This window comes from Cygnus atratus, chromosome 7 (assembly GCF_013377495.2).
Source record: "Cygnus atratus isolate AKBS03 ecotype Queensland, Australia chromosome 7, CAtr_DNAZoo_HiC_assembly, whole genome shotgun sequence".
NCBI classification, from domain to species: Eukaryota; Metazoa; Chordata; class Aves; order Anseriformes; family Anatidae; genus Cygnus; species Cygnus atratus.
Genome location: NC_066368.1, coordinates 17,546,970 through 17,561,751, shown reverse-complemented (window position 1 = coordinate 17,561,751; position 14,782 = coordinate 17,546,970). Strand labels below are relative to the sequence as shown.

General features: G+C 44.2%; 2 protein-coding genes across 5 annotated transcripts in view; one reads left to right on the top strand and one right to left on the bottom strand.

The window, feature by feature from the left end:
- LOC118248789 (uncharacterized) overlaps positions 1–14,782 on the top strand; it is a 56,740-nt gene that overhangs the window by 19,565 nt on the left and 22,393 nt on the right. The window contains exons 6-7 of one of the 2 annotated variants that reach the window (XR_004778872.2): positions 1,334–1,401; positions 3,351–3,485. Coding sequence is in view for 1 of the 2 variants with exons in the window: in XM_035548109.2 (XP_035404002.1) it covers positions 3,351–3,485 (135 nt within the window). In the remaining variant the exon portion in view is untranslated. The remainder of the gene's footprint in view (positions 1–1,333; positions 1,402–3,350; positions 3,486–14,782) is intronic. The other variant, XM_035548109.2, reaches the window with a different exon arrangement.
- On the bottom strand, positions 8,068–13,131 carry PPP1R3C (protein phosphatase 1 regulatory subunit 3C). Of its 3 annotated transcripts, none has more exons than XM_035547973.2 (2): positions 13,114–13,131; positions 8,068–10,634 (listed from the first exon to the last, which is right to left on the bottom strand). In XM_035547973.2, exon 2 carries the CDS (start codon positions 10,631–10,633, stop codon positions 9,689–9,691), a length of 945 nt encoding a protein of 314 aa, XP_035403866.1. In that variant the 5' UTR covers position 10,634; positions 13,114–13,131; the 3' UTR covers positions 8,068–9,688. The 3 variants fall into 3 exon arrangements, with proteins under 3 accessions (XP_035403866.1, XP_035403717.1, XP_035403791.1); XM_035547824.1 differs by lacking the exon at positions 13,114–13,131 and adding an exon at positions 12,295–12,408; XM_035547898.1 differs by lacking the exon at positions 13,114–13,131 and adding an exon at positions 12,161–12,359.

Genomic DNA, 14,782 nt, shown 5'->3' with positions numbered 1-14,782 from the left:
CGTTTGGAGTAGGGTGGGAAATCTAGCTGTTTTGTCCAGGCATGAAAATCAAAAGTAGATCCTCCTACTCCAGAAGCAGTCTCTGCACTGAAAATATATTTGCTAATTATGTTTGAAATACTCAGCTGGCCTGCAAAAATCAGGAAAAGGAGTGAAAAGCTTTAGGTCAGCCAAACATTTGTTTTAGATCAGCCAACCACATCTCTATCTTCTGCTCCACTTCTTGCTACAGTAAATTCAAATCTGATTTTTAGCTCTGGCCTTTGCTGAACGAAAAGAGTAAAAATCCTGTGAAAATAGAGAGGAATAAAAATGCATCTATTTCTCAGTTACATTTCCAAATCAGCAAAATTAGCCAGAGGTTTTCAGTGGTCATCTCCCTATCAGTGGTCCATCTGTCAAACTGAAGAGTAAAATGGATGTTTAAGAGGAAGCTGATGCTGGCAGCACAACTATTTCAGCGTCTCCTTAGAGCAGAGGAACGTTTTCTTTAACTGGGCTGCAGCTGCAGCACAGCCCTCACTGACCCAGCCATTCCCTAACCCGTGTCTGGTGCTTGGCAGCCAGCGTGGGAAGCAAGGAACTCGTGGCAAGCATTAAGGACCGGATGGTGGAAAGCATCCAGGGACTCCAGTCCACGTTCTTTTATTTTTCCCTTTTGTACCGCTTGCCAGTTTGGGAGGCTGTCACACACGTCCCCAATTTATTGAAGGACGGAGACACTTAATTTGAGCCATTATGTGAAGAGAAATCCATGCTGTCTGGGGAAACGATATTTCCGTAGGCTTATGGTGTTGAAAAGGAGTGCCCATTGGAGAACAACAGCTTAGCAGAGATGCTTGAACATAATGGCCAGAGTCACTCCTGCAGGACTGGCAGTAGTTCAGGAGGAATCACCCTACAGCAGCAATGTCAAACCAAGCCTATTGCGTAGTCACAAAATCAGCACGCTCACAGTAATATCAAAGATTAGTTGCAGGAGGCTGGAATTAAAAAAAAAAAAATCAATTGAAAAAAATGCATTGCAAACAACTTTGCAGAGCTGTCTCTATAAAGGAGCACAAACAAACACACAAAATACTGCAGAGGCTCCCATATTGTTATGCACAAACTTGTGACCCAGAGCAGGAAAGGCAAGAAGTCGCTCTGACAAAAATTAAAACCATGGATGAAAATATGACCATTACTGTCTCAAGATTATTTTAAACCTGTGACAAATGTCTCTGTGGCACCTAAATGACAGGTTCCATGCTTGTGAATTACACTGCTCTATTTATCAAAAGAGCAGTATAAAAACAAGGGGAAAATATTAGGAATTAATTCTGGTTTTCAGTCTTGCAGGAAAGGTGGTAGCCCTGCTGTCTGAGCAGATCTTCAGGAGTATGATGGGAGAGTATTTCTGTAAGTACAGCTTTAATAACTGTGCCTTGAGGGTTTAAAAAATACCTTGTAAACAAGAAGTGGAGAAACAATAGAATGGTGAGTGAAAAACTTCCCTCAGCCACTTCTGAAAGTGACTGCTGAAGCAGTTAATAATGTTGCATTCGGGGTGGAGAAAATGCACTTCCCGTTCTCTTCATAGTTTTTAAGTTTCTTAACTTTGTGCATCAGGATTATCTAGTGAGAACCTGTTACTGGACTTTCTTTGACCAAACCACTTTGACTGCTAAGAACTGCCATTATCAGTCAAGCTATAATCCAGTCCTAAACAAAAACGTTTTCTGCTCGTCTCCTGAAATAACATTTCAGCAGGTTTCTGTTCTAGATAACACAGCCTCCCTGTCCTCCAGTCGGTCCTGAAGCTCTTGGGGGGACATCACTTCCCTCCCCTTGGGTTGCCACCGTGCCACAGTGGCTCTGTGGCCTGGGCGCCTGCCTGGAGCCAGTAGGAGCATGATGTGGGCTCTAATACCTGACTAGTAAAGTGTGATTGCTGAAACAGGCTTTGTCTCTCGTTTTCCCCCCCTCTCTCTCTCTGAATCATGACTGAAGTGCGGGGAGGAGAAATCCAGCACAGCCTCCACATTCAGTTAGCTGCTTGAGGCTATGACTACACAGCACCTGAAAGTGCACTTGCCCAGAGTGTACGTCTGTGGCATTTGTGTGACATTTTATATTTAAGTAGCAGCATATTTTTCACTGGTTAGAATAAAATGCAATGTTATTTATGTAACTGATCTTGAAAATAAGAGGATATAATAGTTGACATTTGTGGTCCACTGAAAATATCGAAATACTATGTTTTCTCTAACGAAAAATTCTACCTAGTAATTCTAGCTAGAGCTTGACTAAGTCAAGTTCTTTAGTCAAGCTGCTCATGGATTTTGAAACAGAGGCTGAGTCTCCACTCATGGTCCGCAGAGACTGCATTACCCCATCACTCTCTTCCAGCTGAGTAGGCCCCGCAGTTATCTAGAAACACCTTGCACCTCCATCGGTTCTCTCTTCCTCTAATAACATCTATGCTGCACTCAGCACAGCCCCAGGGGGTTCCTAAAACCTCTTGTCTGCTAACATTCAAGCTGTCATGGAAAGCATGGGAATCAGGGGCCATGTTTCTTTGTCTGTTGTTGGGGGAGCAGATTGCTAACCAGCTGTGGTGGCCCCAGTCATCAGCCAGTGGTATCAGCCACACACTCCTTCTTCTTCCCTTCTCTGCCTGGGAATTCAATTAAACTCCTCCTAAATTAATATCTCGACATCTCACAGCACCTGCAAAGAATCTCACAAGTGAATATTGTCCTGCCAGTCTCTTGACTTATGTAAGAGAAGATGTAAATTGAGAATTTTTTCTAGAGGGAATGTAAGCCTTTATTTACCTTCTTTCCTTTCTACAAAGAAACAGGCAGATGCTCCTGGGACATCTCTGAGATACCCAAAATTCATAAATATCCAGTATTTTCTCTACTGTTTTCTTCAGCAATGCCTTGGACTCTTGGTTTCACTTGAGCCAATGTAAAAATTTGGACGACTGGTCCCGGTACCTCTAGGATTCTGAGATAAGGGTCTGTGAAAACTCCCTTTTATTTTTCTCAGCAGAGGAGAGGTTTGATTTGGAGGAGAATGAATGTCATTCAGTTATTCAGCAAATAATGACCGTATGTGCCATACAATCAGAATTTGCTAGTCCCATTTTCTCAGCTGCTGCTAATGCAGCACTCAGCAGTATCCCACCACTCCCACTATCCTACCACTCCCAGGCCGACATAAGGCCCATACGAGGTTGAGTTCAACAATAACGCCTATCCCTTAAACATCATTTTCATCTCCTGCTGGGGGGATTGTTTTTTGGGTTTTGTCCTGAAAACCTATGAGTTCTCCTAACTCTTCCTATCTTATTTTCTGGGAAGAGAGTTTCCACCTGCAGGGCATACCTGTGTAATGGGATTTTATACTGCCCTGGTGTCCTTCCTGAAGAAGATGACCATGGATCTCTGAAAGTCCAGCGATTTGGACACCAATATTCTTCCAGAAGACAGCACCAGGTAGGAAACATTATAGCCTGGTATATCTTATAGCCATAGCCTGACAGAAAAAAACAAAACAAAAAAAAACAACAACAAAAAAAAAGTAGTGATAGGAAGAATGGCTTGGGAGTTAATGTTCTGTGACTTCCCCATGCAGAGTGAAGGGTGAATGGTTTTGCTGGTGCAGCTGCTGAGGTGGTAGTTACAGACAGGGGGCCACGTGCTAGTCTTGACTCTGCACGTGTGAGGGCAAAAAGGAGGGTGTTCTAAGGAACAATGAAGTTGGGCAGAATACTTGATGAGCTCTTCTGTCACTCACCTTTGCTGAGCCTGAATGGAGTGTTTGAAGGTTATCAGTATCTGACGTATGATTGTCAACTGAACACGAAATTACCTTTAGTTGTACACATCCAATTCTGCAGCTCCTGCATGTTTCTACACTGTGTAGTCTTAGCATCTTATGGGTGGGGGGAGATCAGTCAGTGGCTGTGACTGTAAGGAGCAGTGATGGGCTGAGCTATTTTCCTGGGGCCAGTGAGTTCACTTGAGGGCTCAGAGTAAAGTTGAAGAGGTCTGTGCAGTAACACAATATCCTTGACCTGGCCTGACTGATGCAGGTAGTTGTTCCTGACATCACAATTTCCTGGACTTGACTTCAAGCTTAACTGTAGCTGTGTCTGTGATTCAGGAAAGGGCTTACCTATGGCAGGAGATATGCTGTGTGAAAGTTTTGTTCTACTCTCCCTGCAAGAGAGGGAAATCGTTGTATTGGTCATGTTGCCACGTAGTCGAGAGGACTGTGACACCAGTGTCATGTTGCCGCAGTACAAGGTGCAAAATGCTGCAAGACTGACAGCATCTGAAATATTACAATGGCCTGAAACATGAAGAGATGGTAGGGGTGTTTCTCCATTAATCCCTTGGAAGCAAATAATTTAGTTTTTCAAGGGTTGCAATTCTTCTTTTGCAGTAAACTGTAGACCAACTTTGCTCTTGTAGACTTCTACTTTCTGGTGTACTATGTTTGTGTAAATACTCATTCCTTTCCACTGAATCAGTTCTGGTTGCTAACTTCTTGTAACCTTAACCTTCATGACAGTTACTCCTGTCAGAAAGTCCAGGCTTGGACTGTTGAGAAACCTCACGCTTTCTCCTTCTCTCAGAGGAAGCTGAGGATGTAACACATGTACAAGTAGCCTGCTCTACTTTCAGTAGGCTGCAATGCCTCCAGTGTTTTACAAAGTTATCAGAAACCAAGTTAGACCCCAGAACTGCGTGCATGCTTTGCCTGAGCAGATTTACCTGTGGCATTTTCTACCTTACAGTTCAAAAGATGCAGTCACTCAGATCAGCAGTGGGCCACCTGCAGTGAACACTGCACAAGTAGAAGTCAGTCTGCCTTTTATGTATGAAACTTGTCCCTGAAACAGAAAATACCATTCTTTCTTCAGAAGATATGAAATCTACCCATCTTAGTGACTGGTCCAGAAAGGAGAGTCAGAAGTGCTTTGTGACATAGGGTGGAGAAGCACAAAAATATGAATGTTTTTAATGGAGGGAATTACATGAATAAATTGTTCAGTGAACTGCATCACTGATTCAATCTGCCCAGCTGTCATAAGCTTCAAGGACAGTCTGTCAAGCACTACAGAAATGATGCATATGTTCCCAGGCCTTGTTGTATGAGATGCGTGAAGTCACTTGAGCAATGAAAGATGGGTACTGAGCTGTGCTATGTTTTCACTGGTGAAATCGAAGACCATGCAGCCAGGCTTTCACCAGAGCTGGTTGAAAGTGTTATTTCTGCCCTAAGGAAGATCCAAAGGCCAGACAGGTACCTTTCCAAACACGGATGAAAAGCTGAAATATCCATTTTTCATTAAGTGAAGAACTATATAGCCTAGAGGAGGGAAAGCTGTTACTTCTTCTGAAGCACTTACAGACTATTGCAGAAAGACAGCAATAGTTTCTTCTTGTTGTCTATGCAGAATACAAGTACTTAGGAACTAATTTTAATTAGGCTAATACCTCAGGAGCCTCTTTTAAGGTAAGAGGAAAGAATAAATAGAAAGATGTGAAGCCTCCATCACTGAAGGACTGTAAGAGCAGATGAAGCAAATGCCAGTCAGGAATGGCTGCAGTATGGCTGATCCTTGAAACAGGCAGAGAGGCATCTCAAGAGAGGATTTAGGGCAGTCTTACCTCATTTTTATTTTGGCCTTACTGAAACCATTCACTCATTACTACGTGTCACATTTTAAAGCTTATAAGTGTCTGAGAGGGATGGGAGTTGTTGCTTTGTATATATGTAATTACCATAAAATTTACCATATTACCATTAATTTACCAAATTTATCATATAAATTATGGTAACTTATTTAGATATAGATATAATTAAAGAAAAAGATATTCACTAATTGCCTGTGAAAATTATAATTATGTTCTCAGGAAATGCTGAGATGCTGATCTTTGAGGGTGACAGGTCTTCATTAATATGAAACACTGGCAAATTTCAAATTAATTTTTCCATGGTAAGACTAGGCCAAGATTCACAAAAAGAAGTACTGTTATTTAGAACAACTTGAAACACTTATGTTCAAAGAATAAAATCTCTTAAATACTGTGCCACCCATATATTATAACTGTAAGTCAGACACCTCAGACCTCCTTAGCTAACGGAGGGAATCCAGTCATTCACCGTCACCTTAGTGGTGAAAATGTAAATCGATGGTGCAGCTGGGAAAATGACTTCTGAAAAGAACAAGATGATGCAATAGGTTTGCAAGCTCTGTTTCAGGGACTACACCTGCTTTCTATCTTTAGTTTTTGCATACAGTCTCTCTCAAAGAGCATCATCCAAGATGCGTGTTTGAATTCCCTAGGCTAAGCCAATTTTCCAAGGATGACTTTGCTTTTCTCTGCTTCTGACAAACACATTTCTAAAACTAATATATTTGAGTGAATACACCTTAATGTTGCTAACATGTTCCTGTAGGGCCTATTACCTTTCTGGTCAATGTGAGTGTTAGTGATATGTATGAGCTCTGTTTTAAATGAGGAAGAAGTGAAACTGTACTGCTTTAGTACGGAGAGGAGAAACAGGGGGTTCTTTGCTCTCTTGTCTGAGGCAGGGCTTTGGAGCTGCTTTGCTTCTCTTTTGCAGCAAAGCATTGCCTCTCCACTGGGCAAATATGATCTTGCAAGGCAACTTTGGAAAGCAGCAGGCTTATAGCTAAACCTTGTTTAAAGGAAGTTGTTTTCTGGTATTATAAGGTGATTTATGTCTCAGTGAAGAGAAGGGCAAGTAAGCGTTTTCTGTTGAGATGGCTGGTCACGAAACTTGGCTGGAGGAGAAAAAACGCTGCTTTTCCTCATAGTGGAAGGCTTTTGCTCCACCCAGTAACCTTGCATCTGTTTTGCTTCAGTGAAGTCTGACATTGAGACCAAGGAGCCTTTAAGCCACTCGTTACAAATCTCTCTTGAGCTTACTTTTCTAGAGCAGGGAGCTGATGGTGCAGTGTGTATCACGGCCCAAGTGCTCCTGCACATAAAGACACTTTGTTATTTACTAAGTACTGTATTGCTTTTTTAGTAGAGTTTGAGGTTGGTAGACAGAGCTGGGGAAAGGAGAGTTCTGCATCCAGTGCAGGCTTTGCAATGTAGAAGCTTGAAGTTCATTCCCCAGTTCAGAAACGTTGTCAGAGCCTTGCTGCCTTTCATCTTTCTGGAATTGCTTTTCATAATTAAAACTAGATTTCTTGCTGACATTGTCTGCAACAGATTGAACTAGACTGGATCTTGTCACTGAATTTCCTTATTGTGTTGGGAAATCCCATGTAAAAGCATCTGGTGTGTGACCAGCATTGGCTAGCCTGCCCTTGCTCTATGCTAGGAGCAGCAGCAGTGTGCCAAACCCCTCTGTCCTCTGGGGACTTGGGGCCCAACACACTTTTCTCTATTCTAAATAATTGCAAGGCAAGGTCCACGCAGCAGTGTCAAAGGTGGACTGGCTCACATGCAGACATGTTATTTTCCAGCACGTTTTTTGGTACTGATAGCAATTGATCTGGTTCCCAAGTACTAGCAGAGAAAAAAGGCAAAATGTCCCACTCCCCCAAATAGCAGCATAGCTGCAGGGACAGCATAGTGAGCTAAGTACCAGGTGAATGCAAGCCAGAAGACATTAAGTGCTGCTGTCTAGATGCATCTGTGTATGCATTGTATATGCTATAGTTCAGCAGTAAGTCTGGCCATCAGATTGAGCCAGACTCACCCACAGCACAGGAGAATCCTGCATGGGATTTGCCAAACCAACCTATTCTGTTTAAATTTGGTGGGATGCAGTTGTTTCATTTTTTATTTATTTATTTTTTTAACTTACAACTCATAAGGTTAATACTATTGATGATATCTTATTTAGTGAAGAGATGAGATTTCATCTTCAGGATAACATCAGATGTTGCCCTGAGATACCATACCAGAGCCAGCTTTAGCAATAGCTGGTGGCACAGAACAAACCTGCTGTACCTTAGATCAGAAATGCAGTTGTTTAAAGAAGTTAATGAACTTAGCAGATTGAGTTGACTCATTAAGAACCAGATATATCAAAATACAATTTATTCTTAAAATGGCTAGTTTACATGTAACAGCATGAGTTACATAGGGAAAAAGTGCAATTAGTGAAAGAAGCTTATTTCACCTTAGTATACATCTTTTCATTGCATTGCAAGTAGCTTCAGACTCAGGATATTGTACTGCTTAGCAATGGGAAAAAAATGTGACTTGTATTTTGATGTTAATGCTACTTCAGTATAGTTAAAAGGTGTGCTGGTATTCACACCTGCTGAGCATGTATTGGACAATTTCCCACACAAGTCTTGTATGAAACACAAACCATCTTTACAGTTTGACAATTCAGAAAGCTAAATTACAAGCATACAGATACAAAATATACAGCAGTTTAAAAAAAAAAGCTTCAAAAATGAGGTACAATAAAACAGAGCAGTTTTCTATTTATGTGCAAGCCTATATTCATTCTAGAAAACTAGCAGCAACCCTGCTCTTTTAAAGAAATTAGCTTTCACAAAGTGCAGCTAATTCACTCTCTTCAATATGAAGGACCTTGCCTATGTTTCACGCTTTTGAAAAGTTATCTCTAACTTTGCAATAGGGAGCAGGATACCCAACCATCAGGTGCTGTGAGATCAGATCAGGCAATGTCAAATCATCTAATACTGCTACGGACTAGGAAGTTTGCAAATCACTTGGTCTGTCCTGTGAACTAACCCTGGTTTCAGCCTTGATTTTTGGCATGTACAGTGGCTTTTTTTAAAAGGCACGTTTTTCTTATAACATTAGAAGGTAAACCCTCTGCTGATAGCTGAGTAGGATGATGAAGGTAGAAGTCAAGGTTAGATTTCATCTCAAATGCAGGATATTTATTATTCACAAGGCCAATGAGGACAGAGATGTCTTCCCTAAGTAGCAGTTACTTCCGCCACTTACTTTGTGTCACTTTGTGTTCTCCCTTTTATCCTGTAGAACTCTCCCTGGTATTTAGAAGACCAGTTTTGAAAAGTCAACATCAAAACGCTGTTCATCTCCAAGTTATGCAGCACATCTTACCTCTTCCCCTTCTCCCACTTTTCTGTTATCCTCTATAAGTTTCCTAACCCGTGCTGAAGCCACAAATCCTAGCCATGCATTCCTACCTGCCAATGCTACAAGCATGTTGAAGGTCATAGCGAGCCTCTGTCCTGACAGCATCACCTCTTCTCTACTGCACTCCTTACATGTGCAAAATGGTTTGTAGTGTTCTGTTCATGTAACATCCCTGTGTACCCACACACTCATGCACATACACACAGTTGCTACAGCTTGCTAAGATACTGTCACCTTCCATACTTCCTCACAAGAGTCTCTTGCCTAGTGACTCAGGAGAGACAACAGCAGAAAGCAAGCAGCATATACTTAAGCATGCTATTTCTAGAGTAGGTAGCATACACATGGGTTTCATCTTGTTCATCTTTCTTTCCAAGGATAAGTTTTGGCTAAGAACTTCAGTAACATAATATGGTATGACAAATCCCACAAACAACTGAATTTGGATTTGTACAGACAGCCAACGAAACCTGCCAAGTGGTTTTGTCATGTAGTATGTGAACCAGAAAGCTAACACTGTTCTGTTGCCAAATGGAAGAACGCTTCCTAGCTGGTGTCTGTCACCAATATGGTGATGAATTTTCAATCCCACCCAAACTCTGCCACTGGGGAAAGAGACCACTGGACAGCCTCGGGCTGCCAAGTTGATCAGGCTCTCTCTCTTGACCCCTCCTTTGAGTCTGAATATCTATACAGTCTTTCTTGGCAGATGGTATCTGAACTCCATCAGACTTCCACTCTGCGTGGAGAATCTTGTAATTCTGCCCCTCGTTATTGTCCCAGTAGGTATGTTCTCCACTTTGGTAAGAAATGCAAAACTCAATCTTCTCTTGAGAGGAAATGGCAGGAGGCAAGTCAATGGTAAACGAGAAGGTATCATTTTCAGAATCACCGTAAACATTGTTCATGTATACACACTCAATGTCTGTGTAAGTCTTCCATGTATCAAAAGTAATTCGAACCTGAACCTTTTTTTCAAAGCTCACGTTTTTTACTTTCACAGTGCCCGACAGCACCTTCTCTTGTAGGGTGCAGTTCTCCAGGCAGACCAAGTTCTTCTGCAGGCGGTTCCTGAAGTCCAGGTAGTCAGCTGAGGGCCGAGGGAAACCCAGAATCAAGTTTTTCTCCTCGTGTAGCTTTAGGCCAGATGTTATGTTTTCAAGACCCATGAGGTCAAACTGAAGGTCCCAGCCAGGGTGCTCCTGGAACTCAGAGAAGGTGTGTATTGCCGTCAGGGACAGGCCCTTCGAGTCGGCAAACACAACTCGCTTCTTGGCTCGGGCTGCCGAGTGGTTCCAGTCTGTCTTCTGTGCTTCGGAGTCACGTTTCACATGCAGGCATGGTCTGAGAGGTTTGAATCTGTTAACAAAGTTGTTTCTTTGACAGTCCTCAAGGGGGCTGAGAAAACTCTTCAGTGGTGGTGAATGGGCTAAGCAAATTCTCATGGCCACATCCACAGGCATGATGGGGCTTGGCAAGGGTCTCGGATCCAAGATCTGTATCATTCTGAAATAAGCAGAAAGTGCATTATTATTTGTTACATCAGGGAAATGCTTATGAATGCATATTTGTTTCATCTGCTGTCTTAATTATTCATGGCCTGCTCTTTGCACAGCTTTAAATAATGCAGCCTAAATTAAAATTGACAGTTCAAGATAAGGAAATAGAATGAGAATATTCAGTCATTTCTTGCTAGTTCTAAACTCTTTTGATTCAAATGTAATCTCATTTGTTTCTTCCAAACCTCTGAAAACTGAATTTTAGTGACAGGTAATTAAACATATTTTCTTGAAAATACACAAAGAACATTCTAGTATCAGAAGAACAGATCTAGCTACAGTGAAAGTGCTCATCCACTTTAAATTTAGTTTCCCTTTTAGAGACTCTGAGCTAGGTCTTAAAATTCCAGCAAGCTGGATCAGCTGCTTCATCTCTGAGCACAGAAAGCACTATATTAAGCAAGTTACCTATCCCATCAGAGCATCGACTGGGATGCTGCATATCATGATGCAGAACCATCACCCTACGGCTCAGAACAATCATAAATACATTTGTTAGGCAATGTGGTTTTGGTTAATTCAGGTGTACAAAAATGCCAAAGCACCTTCAGAAATATTTTCTATGAGCTACTAACCCAGGTCTAATTAAGAAAGCTATTTTGCACTGTTAACATTGACTGCTGAGGAAAAGGGGAAAAGAATATAGGGAGAGGAGAACTTTACTTATTCACCTCTGCGTGCTCCAAGAACTGTCTTAAAAACATCCTTTATAATCCCTAAAGTCCATGCCTAAACCCTACTGTAAGCATTCTATAAGAATATTACAGCTTTACTTGTAAAGATTTATTCCTAAACCTCTCTCCCAGATGTTGAAAAATCACAATTACTTTGCAAAAACATGGCCCATTCAAAGCCATGTGGCATGAATATTTATGGAAGTGGGGTTCAACTGCAGTACTGATAAAGTATTGATAAAGATCTCTCCTGATAAAGATGCAGTCCTTGCTAGAGATATGGGTTTTTGTTGAGTCATGGGAAGCAAAGGCATTTGCTTTGTCACTTAAACGGCTTTCTCCTTCCCAGTGTTTTCACTGGGGTTCCAAGGCACTGCCAAAAAAAGCAGAATCTGCACTGACCTCTTAATTCTTCTCCTTGCTATTTTTTTTTTTTTTTTTTACTATTGTGGCAGTATTTACCATAATAGGTAGGGGAGTACCAGCATCAAATTTATCGAGATCTGTTTTGCTTTTAGGAGGAACAGGGCTATTTTCTCCCCACAATTTTCACCACCAGCTCCTTGGGTAAATGCTCCTAAGGTTTTTCAGCATTTAAAAAAAAAGCACAACTGAGAAGCCAGGCTGCAAGAAGAGGCAAAGATGATCCCCGAGCTCAAGAGCACGGGGGCTCAGCAGCATTGACATGCAAAAGCAGCGGTGCTTGTGCAGTGTGAGTCCTCTAAAACCGGAGGAGCGCAGCGCAGGTTTTAAGGTTTCATTCCCCGCAAGGACGAAGCTCGACGTTCCTTCCACCCACCTCTTTGCTTGCTTCCTCCCGCGGGGCCGCAGGCACACGCCGAGAGCACACCCGAGCGCAAGCAGGCGCGGGGCGAGGGGGGCGCGCACACACACACGCACAACGTGTGCGGTGAGGGGGCGGGCGGCGCTTACCTGCTGCAGTGCATGGGGCAGCGCGGCCGCCGGCTGCTCTGGAGCCCGCTCCGCGCCGCGCCGCCGCCTTTATGGGGCGCTGGGGCGGCGGGCGGCCCGGGGGCGGCCCGCGGCGGGGGCGCGGCGGGGCCGTGCGTGCCGGCGGGCCCGCGGCGGGGGGGCGGCTGCCACCGCTACACGTGGCCGCGCCGTGCGGGCGGGCAGCGCCCCGGAGTGCCGCCCCCGCCGGCCTCCTCTGGTAGTCGTGTGCCGGCCTTGCGGGCCGGGGTATTAACGTGCCGGCACCTCCTGCTAAATCTAGAGCCCCAAAGCCGTTTCCAAAACTACAGTGCTTGAAATAACTTGGATATTCTGCCCCCCTCCCCAAAGGGCTCGGTGCCCTGCTGCATTGGCTATTTATGGTGGAAGGCACCGGTTGTGTTCAAGGTTCTGGTGTCTCGCTGCAGCGTTGCCAACAGGCAGCTGAGCAGAACCCTCCGCGCCCCAAATCTGCCAGCCTGACCCAGGCTGCCCTGAGGCCGCCTGGCCCTCTCCTCATCCTCCAGAAAGGAGAGGCAGGAGATAGGGCCTCCACGGAGCAGCTGGGAGGCAGGCAGCCATTTCAGATCGGGCTTGCTGAAACGCTGGCCTTTTCCACCAGCCTTTTTCCCTTTTGCTGCGTGGGCGAAGTGGGTATTGTTTCATCAATGTGGAGCTTCTTCCCATCACCATCAAAAGATATGTTGCCAAGGCCTGAAATCTGTCATCCTGGACTATAACTGCCCTCATCCTCAGTGGAAAAAGTAGTGTAGGACATTTCATTTGAATGGTGCTGCTCACCTCCCACACACGGTGGTCTGCTCAGTCTGAAGGTGCAAGAGGCTCTGCTGTACTTCCCACGATGTAGTTATTATCTATTTCTGGAGCAAATGGACAAAAAGTGGCAGAACCCAGCCTCCTCAGCGCTGCCCATAGCGCAGCCACCACTGCTTGCACCATGCCTCCCAGAAGGCCCCCCACGGCACCCACCAGGCCAACAAGGACGTGCAGACAGCCCATCGGCAGCGGCACGTTGCCTTCTGCACGCTTCCTCCTAGAGGCTTCCTCCTCCCAGAGGAGGCTGGCCTTCGAGTCACTGTTCTCCAGAGACTGTGCCCCGGCCACTGACTGGTTCAGCAAGCCTTCTGTGGCTTTACGGTTTCACTATCACCTTCCTGCTGGCCTGCTCTCTCCCCAGGTCAACTGGTGACGTGCAGTCACACAGTACAATGTGATACTGAGTCTGTGAGCTGTAATTTTTAGAGCTCGTAGTTTTTACTGGTAGGCGAGACCATGCACAAATGAATAGCAGGAAGTACTATGTCCTACGTGAAGCAATGGGGGCTTACAGTGATGCACAGATGATTCAGGGTTTTTCTGGCTCATCCAGTTTTTTTTTTTTTTTCTTGGTTTGTGAATGAAGGGCTCTGCTGCTCTGCTAAGAGTTTATTAGGAGGCTGTGTAAGCACAGGCCAAGGCATGGTGGGAGGTGACAATGACGCCTCCATTTTGGATTCAAGCTGCACAGAAGCAGTCTAAAAAACATCCTTGAAAGTGCTGGAGGAGGAAGACTTCTGTTGACTGAAGTGTGGCACACAGGCCCGTACGCTGTCTCTGTATGTATAATGAGAGCATTCATAGGACAGTAGGACTTCAGTTTCTTTGCTTGGATCCGTGGTGACTGAAATTCCTGCCTTTCGTGCCAGTACGTGACACTAAGCATCACACAGATGAAGCCTGAAGCACTAACTGGCAATGCAGACAAGGGTTTGGAAAGGTCCTGGTCTGTTCCTTGACGCCAGCTATTCAGGATGACCTTCCCTGGTCCTCTGCTTCTCCAGTCACACTCCTTCCTCTCCACCTTCCTTATCTCGTGGTGACTGCCAGTTCCCTCTCAAAGGCAGATGATACTTTCTCATCATTTGCTTACAGAAAGTGCTAGAAAACTGTGTTCTTCAAGACCTGCTAGTTGCAAGGTATTTTTTCTTTGAGCTACAAATAATTTCAGCCCCTAGCAACAGTAAGCAGGGCCTAGGATCCCCGATGGGCCCAAAGGGTCACATGGCTGGTGCTTACCAAACATCCTGTACGCACCCATTTTAAAACATGGGTGAGCAACTCTGGAGAAGTTTCATGAGCCTGTGCTACTGAAGTCTTTGTCCTTGGCGCTCCCCCCGTAGTGCTACTGAGCCCTGTGGCTGCCCTACCTGCAGCATGCCCAACAGCTGGGATGCGTGCTCTCTATGTGCAGCCATTAAATGAGACTTAGACAATATTTTTATTCCACACTGATCCGTGCTTGACGCCTGCACACAAGGAGGTGCCCTGAGGCTTCGCTGCATGCATTTCTACTACTGTGGAGTAGCTGGCTGCATTGTTTGCTGCTATAAAACAGTTTGTTCCTGTTGGGCTGAAACATCTCTTTTGTCTTGCTTAGAAATCATTATGGAAGATTATGTAAGGTTATATG